The sequence below is a fragment of the Scomber scombrus genome, chromosome 23 (assembly GCF_963691925.1).
Source record: "Scomber scombrus chromosome 23, fScoSco1.1, whole genome shotgun sequence".
Taxonomy (NCBI): Eukaryota; Metazoa; Chordata; class Actinopteri; order Scombriformes; family Scombridae; genus Scomber; species Scomber scombrus.
In genome coordinates, this window is record NC_084992.1 from 9,915,080 (window position 1) to 9,929,563 (window position 14,484).

The 14,484-nt window shown below is 36.4% G+C and overlaps 1 protein-coding gene and 1 long non-coding RNA gene across 2 annotated transcripts; one reads left to right on the forward strand and one right to left on the reverse strand.

Moving 5' to 3' along the window:
- Positions 1-77: 77 nt before the first annotated feature.
- On the forward strand, positions 78-2,566 carry nicol1 (NELL2 interacting cell ontogeny regulator 1). Its single transcript, XM_062445079.1, has 4 exons — positions 78-137; positions 352-482; positions 1,538-1,626; positions 2,450-2,566. Exons 2-4 carry the CDS (start codon positions 371-373, stop codon positions 2,519-2,521), a joined length of 273 nt encoding a protein of 90 aa, XP_062301063.1. The 5' UTR covers positions 78-137; positions 352-370; the 3' UTR covers positions 2,522-2,566.
- Positions 2,567-13,698: 11,132 nt separating this feature from the next.
- On the reverse strand, positions 13,699-14,191 carry LOC134006075 (uncharacterized). The gene is made up of 3 exons (XR_009927908.1): positions 14,084-14,191; positions 13,893-13,983; positions 13,699-13,780 (listed from the first exon to the last, which is right to left on the reverse strand). It is a non-coding gene; the product is annotated as an uncharacterized LOC134006075 (long non-coding RNA).
- Between the last annotated feature and the right edge of the window lie 293 nt (positions 14,192-14,484).

Genomic DNA, 14,484 nt, shown 5'->3' on the forward strand with positions numbered 1-14,484 from the left:
TGCGGGTGGGGAAAGAATAAGGCCCCCAAAGCAAAATTCGGGATGAGCTACGCGCATGCGCACTGCATCAATCTACATAAAACAATCGCTGGTGGGCATTTTGCGCTGATCTGACAAATATCATCGACTTATTGAGGGTAGGTTAACATACAATGTGTTAATTAAACAGTAATTATTCTCTGTAGGCTGCGTTTTTACATCTGTACAAATATTTACCGATGAAAACTGGACTATTTCCTAACAAAGCCTGTATGGTTTTGTGATTTCATTGACTGACGGCGGCCGTGGAGGACATCCATTGGTGTGTTTGTACAAATTATACACCTGCTAATTTCTAATCTTCTAATTAAGGGTGTTGAATCGCATTGCCATGGCGTCCGGAGGGTTTGTGCAGGCTACAGTGCTGCTGCTGGCGGTCCAGCTGCTCTGTGTGGCTGCAGCTGATGCGGAGCAGGAGACGGGGACTGTCATCCCTGCAGAGAGTAGGTGCATTTAAATATAACATTAGGATGTTTCTGCCTCTTCAGTGCGGGGTTTTAAATATGTGTTAGGTGGGTTTCAGTCTGCTACAGTGATTTCTAACATTGCAGGTTCACACAGGGGTTTTTCTTACTTGTTTAATGCATCCCAACATAAAACTGGGCCTGCACAGCTTCTCCAAAACGCATTTTATTATTTCTGCAAGGTTCAACCAATGTCGTTTTTTAAAGGCAAATACCTAGAAGTTGTTCTGCAGTCACCAAAGCTCATAATTAGAAAATTTGACCCATTTTCAATGAAATGGACAAAACCAAATATCACAATATTTTTGACCTCGATATATCTCAATATCGATATAACAGCAATATTGTAGGTATGGCTATTGGTGCTTTCAAAAAATATTTACAAAATGATATTATTGATAAATAATCATCAGTAATGTGGATATAATGAGTAAAGTTGGTAAAAGCAATTAGAACAGCTAAAACAGTCTGGTAAGGTCAGAAAATGACATCACTTTATTGTAATGCAGCCTCTAAAAAACAGGAAAAGACAATATTTGTGCCTTATCACGATATCCAAAATCTATCTACCTATCTATCTAGTCTCATATCACGGTATTAAAATGTTATATTATCAAGGACAATATCTAGTCCTGTATCACCATATTGATATAATATCGATATACTGCCCAGCTCTAGGATCTAGCCTTCCTCATGATCATATTAACTCTCCTCTGGATGAAAATATATATGGAAATAGCCTTTGGACCAACATGTCGTACACCTCCTCCTCAATGAAACCCAAATTAATAAAATCTCTTCAGGTTAACAGCTCCTTAAAGATAGTATGCAAATATTAAAAGAAGAAATGTCACATACAATCACAGGTTTTAGCAGTGTTTTGATTTTTGTGGCCAAAGTGGGCCTTTCAAATAGTTTTATTGCAATAAACATAAACATTTAGGATGTATTTTCATTTTTACCAAGAAAACAACCAACATGTGAATATAAACCTATCTCTTTATTTCTGAACTCTTTTTTTGTCTTGTTTACAGGTCGTCCGTGTGTCGACTGTCACGCGTTTGAGTTCATGCAGAGGGCACTGCAAGATCTAAAGAAGACCGCTTTTAATCTCGATGCCAGGGTAGGTGAAGTCCACTTCTCCTGGATTATTTCATTATGTCCTTACTTTTTTTCTCAGCAAAGACCTCGTATTATTCCATTTTTATCACTTTCATCTCTCATACTATGAAAGCTTTTAGTGCTCATGATGTGCCGGCTTTTGTCTTATATGAAAATTGGTGGGTGATGCTGATTTTGTTTGAACCACTAATTATTAATGTAATTATGTAAATTAAGATATTGTTTAACTTGATGGTCCTTTATAGTCAATACATATCATTTATCATATATATATATGTTAGATTCTGGTTGATACTGGACTTTTGGGGCCAATACAGATATTAGGGAGTAAAAAAAATATTCCAATATTAATATATCCTTAAAATGTGTTTATCAAATAGCTACTTGTGACAAAGATATGTAATGAAAGAATAACAATAAACAGTCAACTTCACTGTAAATCTATTCAATTTAAATTACTATAAATAAAAAAAACACATAGGCCAAAAGAAAAACTATGTAAATATATAATAAATTTGAATTAAGAAAAATGATCAAATATACATAAAATGTTGCCTATATAACTTTAAAAATTAAATAAGTAAAATAGCAGGACATATCGGACAACATATTCACCGGTACTGATATCTGTGATAGGCTAATGTCAGCCAGTAATATTGACTATCCGATATATCAGTTTGGCTCTAGCATATATATGTATATATATAATAAAATCTTGGCAAATATATCTCATGGTGACTCGTAGTGTATGATGTTTTTATGCTTTAAGTTTGCATTAAGTTTGACAGCTGACGTGTTGGTGCTTCATGTTTTCTGTTCTGCAGACTGAGACGCTGGTGCTGAGGGCAGAGAGGAGGGCTCTGTGTGACTGTATGCCCGCCAGCTCACTGCGCTGAAGTCTGCACGTCACAGTCACGAGAGATCACATGAGGACACTTCCACCAATCATCGCACCACGACACACTACAAACACAAACCCCTTCTCTAAACCTCTACTCATGTACAGCGGTTTTGATTTCACTTATTCACACAATAGGCACTTTATTTTCTTTTTTTCTTTTCCTCTCATATCACTGTAGAGTGAAGCTTTGATTTGAGATCATGTGTCACGAGGCATGCAGTGTTTTGCCTTATTCGGGACAACTTTTATACCACTGATGTTTAACATCGTCCAACACATGTCTGTGAAGTCAGTTTGATTTTATCATCATAAGATTTGGGTCGGTTCTCATCGTTCTATGAAGCATAAACTATTTTTTGTACTTTGTAGTATTTGACTGTATAATGTAGATACAGTAGAATGAATCGGTAAATTTACTCGTTGAATGTGTTGTAAGAGATTATTGTTTACGATGATTATACACATCAAACTGTAGCATCACATGTCAGTTTATTCAACAGCTCAAAACACTTTGGTAACAGTTTTAATGAGTTGATTAAGTTACCGTTAGCAATCAGCTAAATGACTAATATCACTGATTGAAGTTGACTGATTTGCATTCTGGCTTTTTCCTGCAAAAAGGTTGGGTGACTTATTGCTTTTTAATATCCAAGAAGATTTTTTGTAACAAAGTGTTACTATGATTAGAAAAAAAAAAGTTTTTTTAGGCTGGAAACTTTAACTTTTAGGTCTTTATTTAGCACAGCACTGTAGCATGAATTTACAGCACTTTTTTGTTAACGTACTGTTAATATAGATTGTATGTACAGTATAGATTCTGTATGTACATGGGTATATGAAATGAAAATGTCTACAGACTTTGTCTTTGTCTGACTAAAGTGTATGCAAGATTAGTGATACATTATATACTGTAGTATCAGATGAACTGCAATATCAGCAGGAGGAGGAACGGAGGGTTGCCGGCTGCAGCAGGGAGACATAGAGATAGAAGTGACTGTCTTATTGTTGCTTGTTCATGAACTGTACTTTGTTAACATTGTGTCACAAGAACCCCGATTTATTGTCTTAATGTTGTTACCCATCAATAAAAATGAGTGAATACCTTTCACAGCGATCTGTAATAAAGAAGCACAGTGTGAGTTTGTGCTGGCATTAACTTGATTTCAATCAGTTTGTTTGATTTGTGGTGCAGATGTAGGTGTAACGCTGCATGACTTTGTAACAAATGTGGAAAAACTGTTTCCACTTCTACAATGAGCTGCAGCTTTAGATTCTTTCCACTATTGATGAATCTACCTGTTATTTGCATGATTCACCAATTAATCATTTGGTCCATAAAAATGTCATAAAGTTGTAAAAGAAAATAATCGTCACAACAGTCCAACACTTAATAGTTTAATATCATATAAGATAAACGATTGAGAAGTCATATGTAGAGTTTTGTTTTTTTACCTATTTCTTTAAAAAAAATGACATAAAGGATGATTTGATTATTGAAATAGTTGCTGATTCATTTTCCATTGATAAATCGATTAAATCAACCATTCTTTCAGCCCTACTTCTTTCATTCATTGTTAAGAAGCTTCCCAAATTGAATTACTGTGAGAGAAAATATGCTTGTCACAGGCAAACTCAGAGCTTTGTGTGCTCTTATAGGTTGAAGCTGTTATTTCTTAAGTAGCATTTACATTCACATACACTCACTGAACACTTTATTAGGTACAACTGTACAATCTAATACAATCTATTACAACAGCACTCCGGTAAATGTAACATTTACAAAGCTTATACATTTTCAATTGTTGTTGACATTGTCAGAAAGGTGATAATTATACTTTATCTTCATTATTAGGGTCACAGTGGGTGGCGGTGGTGTAATGGAGTGCATTATATCTAACAGCATTTCTTATATTTTGTCCACCGTATTAATATACATTTTGTATTGGACTGCATTAGATTGTGCAGGTGTTCCTAATAAAATGCTTTGTGAGTGTGCATAACTTCACCCTCACATACTGTTCATATTCTGACTCATAATTAGTCTCTACATCAATTCACATTCATAAATTCCCCATCAGTCATTAATAAATGTTTGATTCATCTTATGGAAAAAAGACTTTCGCAATCACTATTTTATGGTCAAGGAGAACATTTTATTGAATATGATGAATACAACATGTTTGAATGCTGTTTTTTGATATAAAAAAAAAAAAAAATACAGGTCAAACGTTTTAGTCAAGTGTTTAAGTTGAAGCTGAAAAGTAAGTTTCCTCACTAAGAATGATGGAGAAAATGGGCTTGTTGTCATGGCTGCGTTGATATAAAAATCCAAATCAGCAGCAGTTTGAGTGTTATTCCGTGTATCTTGTAATCAGTTCATGTGTTAACCTTTGTTATATCACTGATTATGCTTCTGCATTTCATCTAACACTAGCTGACTAACATTCACACCTCATATCAGAGCAGCTCTTCTTCTCCGTGCTCATTTATCCGAGGAGTTCGAGTCTGCAGAGCCTCAACCCTGCCACCCAGTCACAAAAGTGATGTTATAATGTCTTGCTATTTAAGCTGACCTCGGCTCATCCCCTCCGACACACACACACACACACACACACACACACACACACACACACACACACACACACACACACACACACACACACACACACACACACACACACACACATCTCTTCATTTATTTACAACAGGGATTACAGCATGGGGGGAAAAAAAGCAACTGCAAAACCCTTATCTACACCAGCAGGAGGAGCCCTAAGTAAAGGCAGGCCGCCAGCTGTGTCGCAGCGATGCAGCACTCTCCACGCTCTCTTCTTCCCCTCATGGCTGTAAATGCAGATGGGGTGGAATACTGTAAATAGATACAAAAAGAGAAAACTAAGGCGGTAAATTGGCCACCGAAGTGCCTGCAGTGACCTGGCAGGAATCTCATCCCAGAGGCACCATTGTCTGCTGCCAGCCCATTTCAGGCAAATCCCCTCATACTGCAGCAGAGCACACACACAGGCAGCCTTGTTGTGTTTTACAACCACACATCTCTTGCTGAGGTAGCCTTAAGTTACCTGTGTTTTATTGGAAGGAGTAACTGAGAGGTTTGAGCGTGCCGAAAATGAGCTGAATCACTCCTGAAAAATCCTGGTTGTCAAGCAGCCTCCACTTTATTTTCTCACTCCCTCTCCCTCTCCCACTCCCTCACTAACTCACTGACTTACTCTCTCCTGACATAGGCCTTTCAACTCCTCTTTTCATCTGCTCCCAAGAAAGTTGACCGAATCGTTACAGGCTGTTTGAAATTCTCCAGTAGGGGGAACAAAGCAACGTCCTCAATTTTTTTTCTTCCCTTCTTCGCCTCCCTACTCGGGGTATTTTGTTTTGACATTGCCACAAAAGTTTGCTCACCTTCACCCAACCCTGCTGGGATGAATGCAAAGCACGCAAATTTACAGTTCAGTCGTGTGCTCTGTGCTTTATGGTGGTAAACTGAGCGGATGGGCTAGAGGTCAGTGAAAGCACACGACTGCTTATTTAGAAGAAGAATAGAGCGACACCACTCGATAATGTTTCAAATGTGTTTACTTGAGTTGATTTTAAACAGGATTTAACACTATTGAGTTTGCATTTGTATCATTATCAATTGAAGTTGGCAGACGTTTTAACCATTACATGTTTCTCTACAATGTTTAGCTGTTTTATCATTTTTACTTACTATCTTTATGTATTTTAACCATTTGTTTAATACTTTCAACTATGAATTTTGTCCATTTACTTCACCTAATTATCCATTGCATCAAGCTAACTATTTAACCTTTTCTTTTATCACTCAATTTAATCCATTTGACATGTTTATTTGACTTTAGCTTACTATTTTACCCTTTTATCCATTACTTTTGGTGGGCAATTTAAACAGTTTATCCATTTCTTTTAACTATTTCAATTACTACTATTACTTACTATTTATATTTCATAGGTTTTATCTAACCACTTTAACCTTATATCTATTAATTTTGGCCAACTGCTTAGACTTCTCTGCACATTTTCAACATCTTGATTTTTCTCTGTGAGATCAGCAGATGTAGACACTTAAGTACCTTAATGGTGTCCTTGTGCTAATTTTACAGTGCATCCTTTATGGTAAATGGCCACTTGATGGCTCCAGTGACATTCCTTTTTTTAAACCAGCCTCATTTAGTCTGTCATTAAAGTAATGTTTCACTAATGGTGAATCCTGGAGGGGAAGTTTACCTCAGATCTTGGGCTCTGGTATCCTATGTGTTCTCAGTCAAGACCCTTTGCTTCAATAAGACATCTTCAGGTCACTTTGGAGGGGTCTATTCAGAGAAAAAAACCCATTTAACCCCGATTACACCCAAATAAAAATACTTAAACAATCTCTCAGGATTGGACAAACTTACAGCAACACATAAGAAACTGTGCCCCCCAAAAGCCTGGTTCATTAGTAATCAAACATATGAATGCTAAAACAGTGAGGTGTGTTCATGCTGTTTGTTTTTTTACTTACTTTATATTCTTTGTTTGGTTTTGTTTGTTTTTATGCTCTATTTTTGTTTGTTTTCCCCTTTTCTGTTTTACTTTGTATGTTTTTACAAAACCAATAAATACATACAAGCCAAAAAACAAACAATTTTTTTTAGTTTTTTTTAAAAAACAGTGCATATTTCAATCAGGACCAGACTGAAGTATGGATGCTCTACCCAATTCCAGGCTTTCAGAGTAGCTCCCTTCACTTTCTCTCACATTTGTGGCCATCCAGTACACCTCTATCTAAACACACACATTCAAAACCCCTTAATTTTAAAACTGGCAAATAATTCACACTGTAGCAGCTCCCTGCTAAACATGCTTGAGAAAAAACAACAGATAACAACCCAACAAGATTCATGGCAGAAAGTCAACATGACATCCTCAGCCTACAAAAAACTTAAATTATGTCAGTTCACGCTTTACATTATATAAAGTGACACATGTGTTTAGTTCAACTGGCTTTGATCAACAGTGGGCACAGGCTAGACTGTGGTGGAATAAGGTGTAAGAAGTATTTGCTGAGCGTTTATACTTCCGCTGTGTATGGGTCACCTTGCATTTTAAGCAAATATCATACAACTGTGGTTTGTCTTACCTTGGGCTATGTTTAGAAGACAAGTACTAATGCAAACTGTCAATATTGCTTTAAGAAAAGTATAACCAAGGTGGCTGTATGGATGGAAATGTCGGTCTGTTGATCCACTACTCTGGTCCACACTGAAATATGTCAACAACTATTTTCTGGATAGCCATTGTCCAGATACTCACAGTCCCCAGAAAATGAATTCCTGTTTTATTACAGTCAGAAAACCAAAAGGTAATATGTAAATGATGCACCTTTTTGAAGAATGTTGTGCATCTGTTTAATTATTTTTCCTAGCTGGATACATGACTTAGTGATTATGGTGTTGTATATGTTGTTTGTACTGAAAACATGTAATCAATACCTATTAATATAAAAAAAAACAACTTGTCAACTTTGTCACATACCGTTATTCCCATTTGTGCCAATATACTATTGTCTGCAACAGTTAAACATGTCATGTGACTGGTTACTTATCTTGAGTTATAGTAGTTTTAGTTTAGCTTAGTTTTAGTTTGAGGAATAGAACAATATAAAAGTAGTGTAAAGTTTTCAAAAGCGTAGTCAGTGCATGTTGGTGTCTTTACCCTGCAGCTCCATGCTGGTGCTCTGGTTGGTGGGAGGCCACAGCAACAGTAGGAGCCTGGAGAATTTTCCAGTGATAGCAGGACACCATGAATAAGTGATATGCATGATGATGCATTAAATATACATATTTTTTACAAAGCCCCCATGAATTACTCATTACATGACAATCTTGGAAAATGCCTGACCACTGCTGCAGAAAACATTTCTCAAGAGGGAGAAAAGAGAAAAAGAGATTGGAAAACGACAGAGAAAATGTAACTCTGAAAGAAAATAAATTCTGCTTTGTATTTCAAGACGTGTTGAAACACGTGGTGCATTGGAAAGGCAAGATCACCAGTTACTGATGTTTCAGTTTCTACCAAGTTTTTGCATCAGTGTAGGCTTTAGTCTCGTTTGGGTGGATGATAAGAAAGATTAAATGTATTACATTTAATAAATATTTTCCTTTATTTTAGTTGTAAAAGCCTCTGAAAGATTTCCCAGTAATGTTAAATATTAATGACAAATAAACAACAATCACAAAAAAAGCAAATGTAAACTTAGTTATTATTCATTAAGTATTAAAGACTCTAAACTCAGCTAATCTGATTCATCCGGACTATGGGGTTTGATCAAATTTGATTGACAGTAGTCTTGCTACATAAACAAATAACCCCACAGCCGTTATCAGACTCGGACTCAAATGTCAAGTATCTCTCATGAGAAATAAACTGAGGCCTTGTTACACATAGTTAGAAGCTGATTTATAAAATGTTTTCAGGGACTTCAACAAATGAAATGTCAAATTTTAATCCTTACTTTAAAGTGCGTCTTTTCTATCAACTGCCACTGCAGGGTGAAAGTAAGTTCACCATTTGGTAAAAAATGGTCTCCCAAACTACTGAAATACCAATCCTGAGTGTGTGTTTTTTTTTTAGTAAGCTAGAGCAGAATAGATCTTAAAGATATTTGTAAAGACAGAAGCACCCTGCAGTTCTGTATCATGATCCATGAGGCTTTTTTATTTTACTCAAACCTCTATTCTTACCACCAACAGAAACCTGTTTCTCCCTAAACAGAACTCTACTGGGACAGCATCCTGGAAACATACCCCAGGGGGTTGACTCAGTCAATTGCTCTGTTTATTACATATTTGCTCACTGTGTGGCTCTGGGAAAATTCAGTTAAAGGCCCTGAAGTGACTTAAAGTGTGTATGTTAAAAATGTAACATACGTGTATCTGAGTTGCATCATTCCTAGCCTTTCAGAAAGGTCAATATGTGCAGGTTTAAGAAATGATTAGGAACATACCAATGTGACCAACTCTGTAAGTAAATGTAAAATAGACACAGACTTAAACCTTTCCTGTAATATCAAAGTTCTTAAATATATACATTCATGAATCAAAATACAGTAATAATAGACAGCAAAGCTACTTTTAGGAGTTTGTATTGTATTAATGAACATTTGGGGAACTCAAATAATGAGTCACAGGCACAAAAACTGTTAGAATTGATGTTGAGACACATTTTATTTCATTAAGCTATTTAAAGCTGTTACAGGATCCCATTACTGTAAGACATTGCCACAGTTGGTTCAATGCTGAAATGTTATTTATTGTCAATATAAGTGTGTTGATCATGGTAGAGTTGATGCTGAAGATTAGGTTTGATTCGGAGAGCTGCAGAGGAAGAGCAGATACAGATACATGTTAATTTATAGGCTCCAAATGTGTATGGCGAAGATGTTCTTTTTCTTCACTCAATGATTTGTAAATCGTGTTTCCTTAAAATTAAATGTTAGAGGCAAATAGTGAAGTGACTGATTTCTGGTATTGATTACAGTTAATAAACGACACATTCATCATTTGTTCGCTATCATTGTTTCTTGTTTTTCTTGAGGTGGCTGTTTGCTCCTATGTGCAAAAAGAGCATGAAAAGAAAACTAAACTTCATATACGTACAGGGATCATGTCTCCACAGCTTATTTAAGCACTTTCTGCAAAATCTTTATTCATCATCAAGTCTTCGTCTTCCAAAGCATCCTCCATGGGTTCTTTGTCTTCCAAAGTGTCTTCCTTGGGCTCTTCATCTTCCAAATCGTCCTCCATGAGCTCTTCATCTTCCAAACCATCCTCCATGAGCTCTTCATCTTCCAAACCGTCCTCCTTGGGCTCTTCATCTTCCAAAGCGTCTTCCTTGGGCTCTTCATCTTCCAAACCGTCCTCCATGAGTTCCTTATCTTCCAAACCGTCTTCCATAAGCGCATCTCCCATAGCTTCCATCTTGGGCATCTCATCCTCATAAGCGTCCTCATCTTCCAAGCCGTCCTCCTTCAGCTCTTCATCTTCCAAAGCGTCCTCTTTGGGCTCTGCAGAGGCATCGTTCTTTGGCTCTTCAACGGCAGCATCATCGTTCTTTGGCTCTTCAACGGCAGCAGCATCGTTCTTTGGCTCTTCAACGGCAGCATCATCGTTCTTTGGCTCTTCAACGGCAGCAGCATCGTTCTTTGGCTCTTCAATGGCAACAGTATCGTTCTTTGGCTCATCACTGTTCACCTTTTCATTATTGACTGAATCGGAGGCTGTGGGATTTAAGAAAGACATGTATTGCATTCATTAATAAAGGACAGGAATATAAAAAAAGGAAAATACACTTTTATAGTCTCATGAAATTAAATAATAATATTCACAAATGAACATGTACATAAAGAGTATAAATAGTTGTGTTATTGTTTCAATACATAAGACACAGACCAGTGCAAACAACACATTATTTCATCATCTTGTTACCTTTGTCTTGTGCAGCAAGGTTTTGAGTTGGTGCTGCACTGATCACAGCCACCAAAGCAAAGACCAGAAACACGATTTGGATCTTCATTTTCTGAAAGAGAACACAAAATGTTACAAAAATACAAACAAATACTCTTTAAATAAATTATGAAGGGATTCTGTTGGGTTTGTTAACAACATCAAGTAAAGCTCACCTTCACTCTGCTGGAGTTGTCAGGTAAGAACACTGTCGACAAGCTGATACTTCAACTAAGCTTCTGACTGATGCACCTCAAATATATGTACTTTTGAGTTCCTGTTGAGAATCTTTGTTTTGTGTTTGTACTACATAATCAGCCCAAAGCTCACCCAATCAAGAGTTGCCATGTTTGGCCAAGTGACAAACAATGCCCCAAGGCATACGATGCTGTGTATGGCCCCTTACAGAGCAAAAACACAGTGAGGCTGGTCATTTGCAAGTTTTAACTACACACTTTTATTCACTAATGTCAAATAATGTCCAGATGCACAATTTATTTGAAAATATTTTGGGTAAATTTGTGAGTTATCTTCCTTGTTTTCTTCTTGACATATCTGACATATGTGTATGCTGATTACAAAACAGAGAAATGAGTAATGGCAGTTTGGAGAAATGCTGAGTAATGCATAGACCGAATGAATTAGTGATGAAAATCATATGTCAACAATAGCCCAATTTTATGCATGATCCATCATGATGAAGATACAGAAAAATAGAAATGCATGGCAAAAGTAGCATACAATCAATATTTTAGAGATCCCCCAAAATTTTACAAATTATGTTTTCAGGGGAGCTCATGTCTTATTAAAAGAACAGAGCTCCCCGCTGGTTCCCCTGTAGTTTGCATCCTGTATATACTCGGAAGCGACTTCTGGTATGGCTTGGTGACTCTGATCTGTGTTGCATTGGATTGCATTGATATTGAAGGCTGTTAAGACTTCTTATATATTTAATTTAGGGAGACATACATCTTAGAAACACCTCTCAATGTGGTGAAATCTAATACAACGTTCATACTAACGTCACCTCTAACAAAGTGTCATGAAAAACTGACCACTTTAAGCTTAAAAAAGTCAGTGGAGAGATAACATTTTAGATTGTGTTTATTTTTATTGCTCATTCATGAGTAAACCAACAATCTTCCAACACCACTGTCAGGATGTATATAATCAGTTTTTGTAACTACTGAGGTACAATAGTGTCTTTCGTTGGTATGATTAATATAACTATTGATGTCAGAGTCACTACAACTACCAAAGCTACTTTTACTGCTTCTACTTTTCTTCAACTGTTTTTCAAAGAGTTCAGACAGAGCTTAAGAAAAAAATTGCTGCATCTGTAAACAAGCAGATGGAAAACACCGATGTGTTAAAGACTGCCTTTTCAGTCAGTGGCTCTGTTTATCACATATTTGCTTACTGTGCAGCTCTGGAGAAATTCAGTTAAAAGTCCTGAGGTGACTCAATGTATGTAAAAAACTGAAACATATGTAACAGAGTGGCATCAGTCATAGACCTTCATAATGGCCGGTATGTGTAGATTTAAGAAATTACTAGGAACAAAACAATGTGACCAACTCTGTAATTAAATAGACACAGACTTAAACTTTTCCTGTATTATCAAATTTCTTAAATATATAACTTCAGGAATTAAAATAGAGTAATGATAGAAAAAATGCTATTTTAGGGGTTTGTAATGCATGAATGAATAGTTTGGGAACACAAACAATGAGTCGAAGACACAAAAACTATTAGAATTAATGTTGAGACATTTTATTTCATGAGGTTATTTAAAGCTGTTACATGATCCCATTACTGTAAGACATTGCCTCAGTTGCTGAAATGTTATTTATTGTCAATATATGTGCGGTGATCGTGGTAGCATTGATGCTGAGGATCAAGTTTGATTTAGAGAGCTGCAGAGGAAGAGCAGAAACAGATACATGTTAATTTATAGGCTGTAGAAGAAATAATGTCTATGGCCAAGATGTCCATCATTCAATGATTTGTATAGTGGTTCTCTTGAGATTAAATGTTAGAGACAAATAGTGAAGTAACTGATTACAGGTGTTGATTATAATTAATAAACATAACACATTGTCCAGTTTTTGCTGTCATTCATTCTTATTTTCCTTCAAGTGGCCGTTTGCTCCTATGTTACAAAGAATTTCACACAAATTTGAAAAAAAAGTGACATAGTTCATATACGTACAGGGATCAGTCTCCACAGCTTATTTAAGCACTCGGAAATTTTCGATACATCGAGTCTTTATCTTCCAAAATGTCCCCCTCATCTTCATTTCCCAAAATGTCCTCCTCATCTTCATCTTCCAAAAGAAGCTCCGTGAGCTCTTCATCTTCCAAAATAATTTCAATGAGCTCATCTTCCAAATCTTCCATGAGCTCTTCATCTTCCAAGATAGACTTCACAAGCTTATCTACCATGGCTTCCATGAGCTTTTCATCTTTCAAAGCAGCCTTAATGAGCTCTTTATTTTTCAAAGCAGCCTCCTTGAGCTCTTTATTTTTCAAAGCAGCCTTAATGAGCTCTTTATTTTTCAAAGCAGCCTCCTTGAGCTCTTTATTTTTCAAAGCAGCCTTCATGAGCTCTTCATCTTTCAATGTGTTGTTCACAAACCCACCATCCATTGCATCGTTCTCGGGCTCTTGAACAGCAGCGGCATCATTCTTTGGCTCTTCACTGTTAACCTTTTCATGGTTGGCTGAATCAGACGCTGTGGGGCAATATATACAATATAATATGTACATAAAGAGTATTTATATTTATGTTTCAATACATAAGACACAGACCAGTGCAAACAACACATTACTTCATCATCTTGTTACCTTTGACTTGTGCAGCATCATTTTGAGTTGGTGCTGCACTGATCACAGCCACCAAAGCAAAGAGCAGAAACACAATTTGGATCTTCATTTTCTGAAAGAGAACACAAAATGTTACAAGAATACAAACAAATACTCTGAGTAATTATAAAGGGATTCTGTTGGGTATATGTACAGCATCAAGTAAAGCTCACCTTGTTGTCAGGTATTATCTCTGTCGACAAGCTGATACTTTAACTCGAATCAGTAGTATTCTGACTTTCTGACTGATTCCTTTCAAATATATATACTTTTGAGTTCCTGTTGAGCATATTTGTTCTGTGTTTGTAATACGTCATAAGCCCAAAGTTCGCTCAATTTAGAGTTAGCATGTTTGGTCAAGTGACAAACAATGCTTCAAGGCATATGACACATGTATGGCCCCTTACAGAGCAAAGACACAGTAAAGCTGGTAATTTGCAAGTTTTAACTACACACTTGTATTTCGTTTCACATTTATTCACCGATGTCAGATACTGATCAGATGTACAATTTGTTTGGAAATTTCTGAATTCATGTACATTTCTACACAATCAATCTAGTAACAAAGCACTAA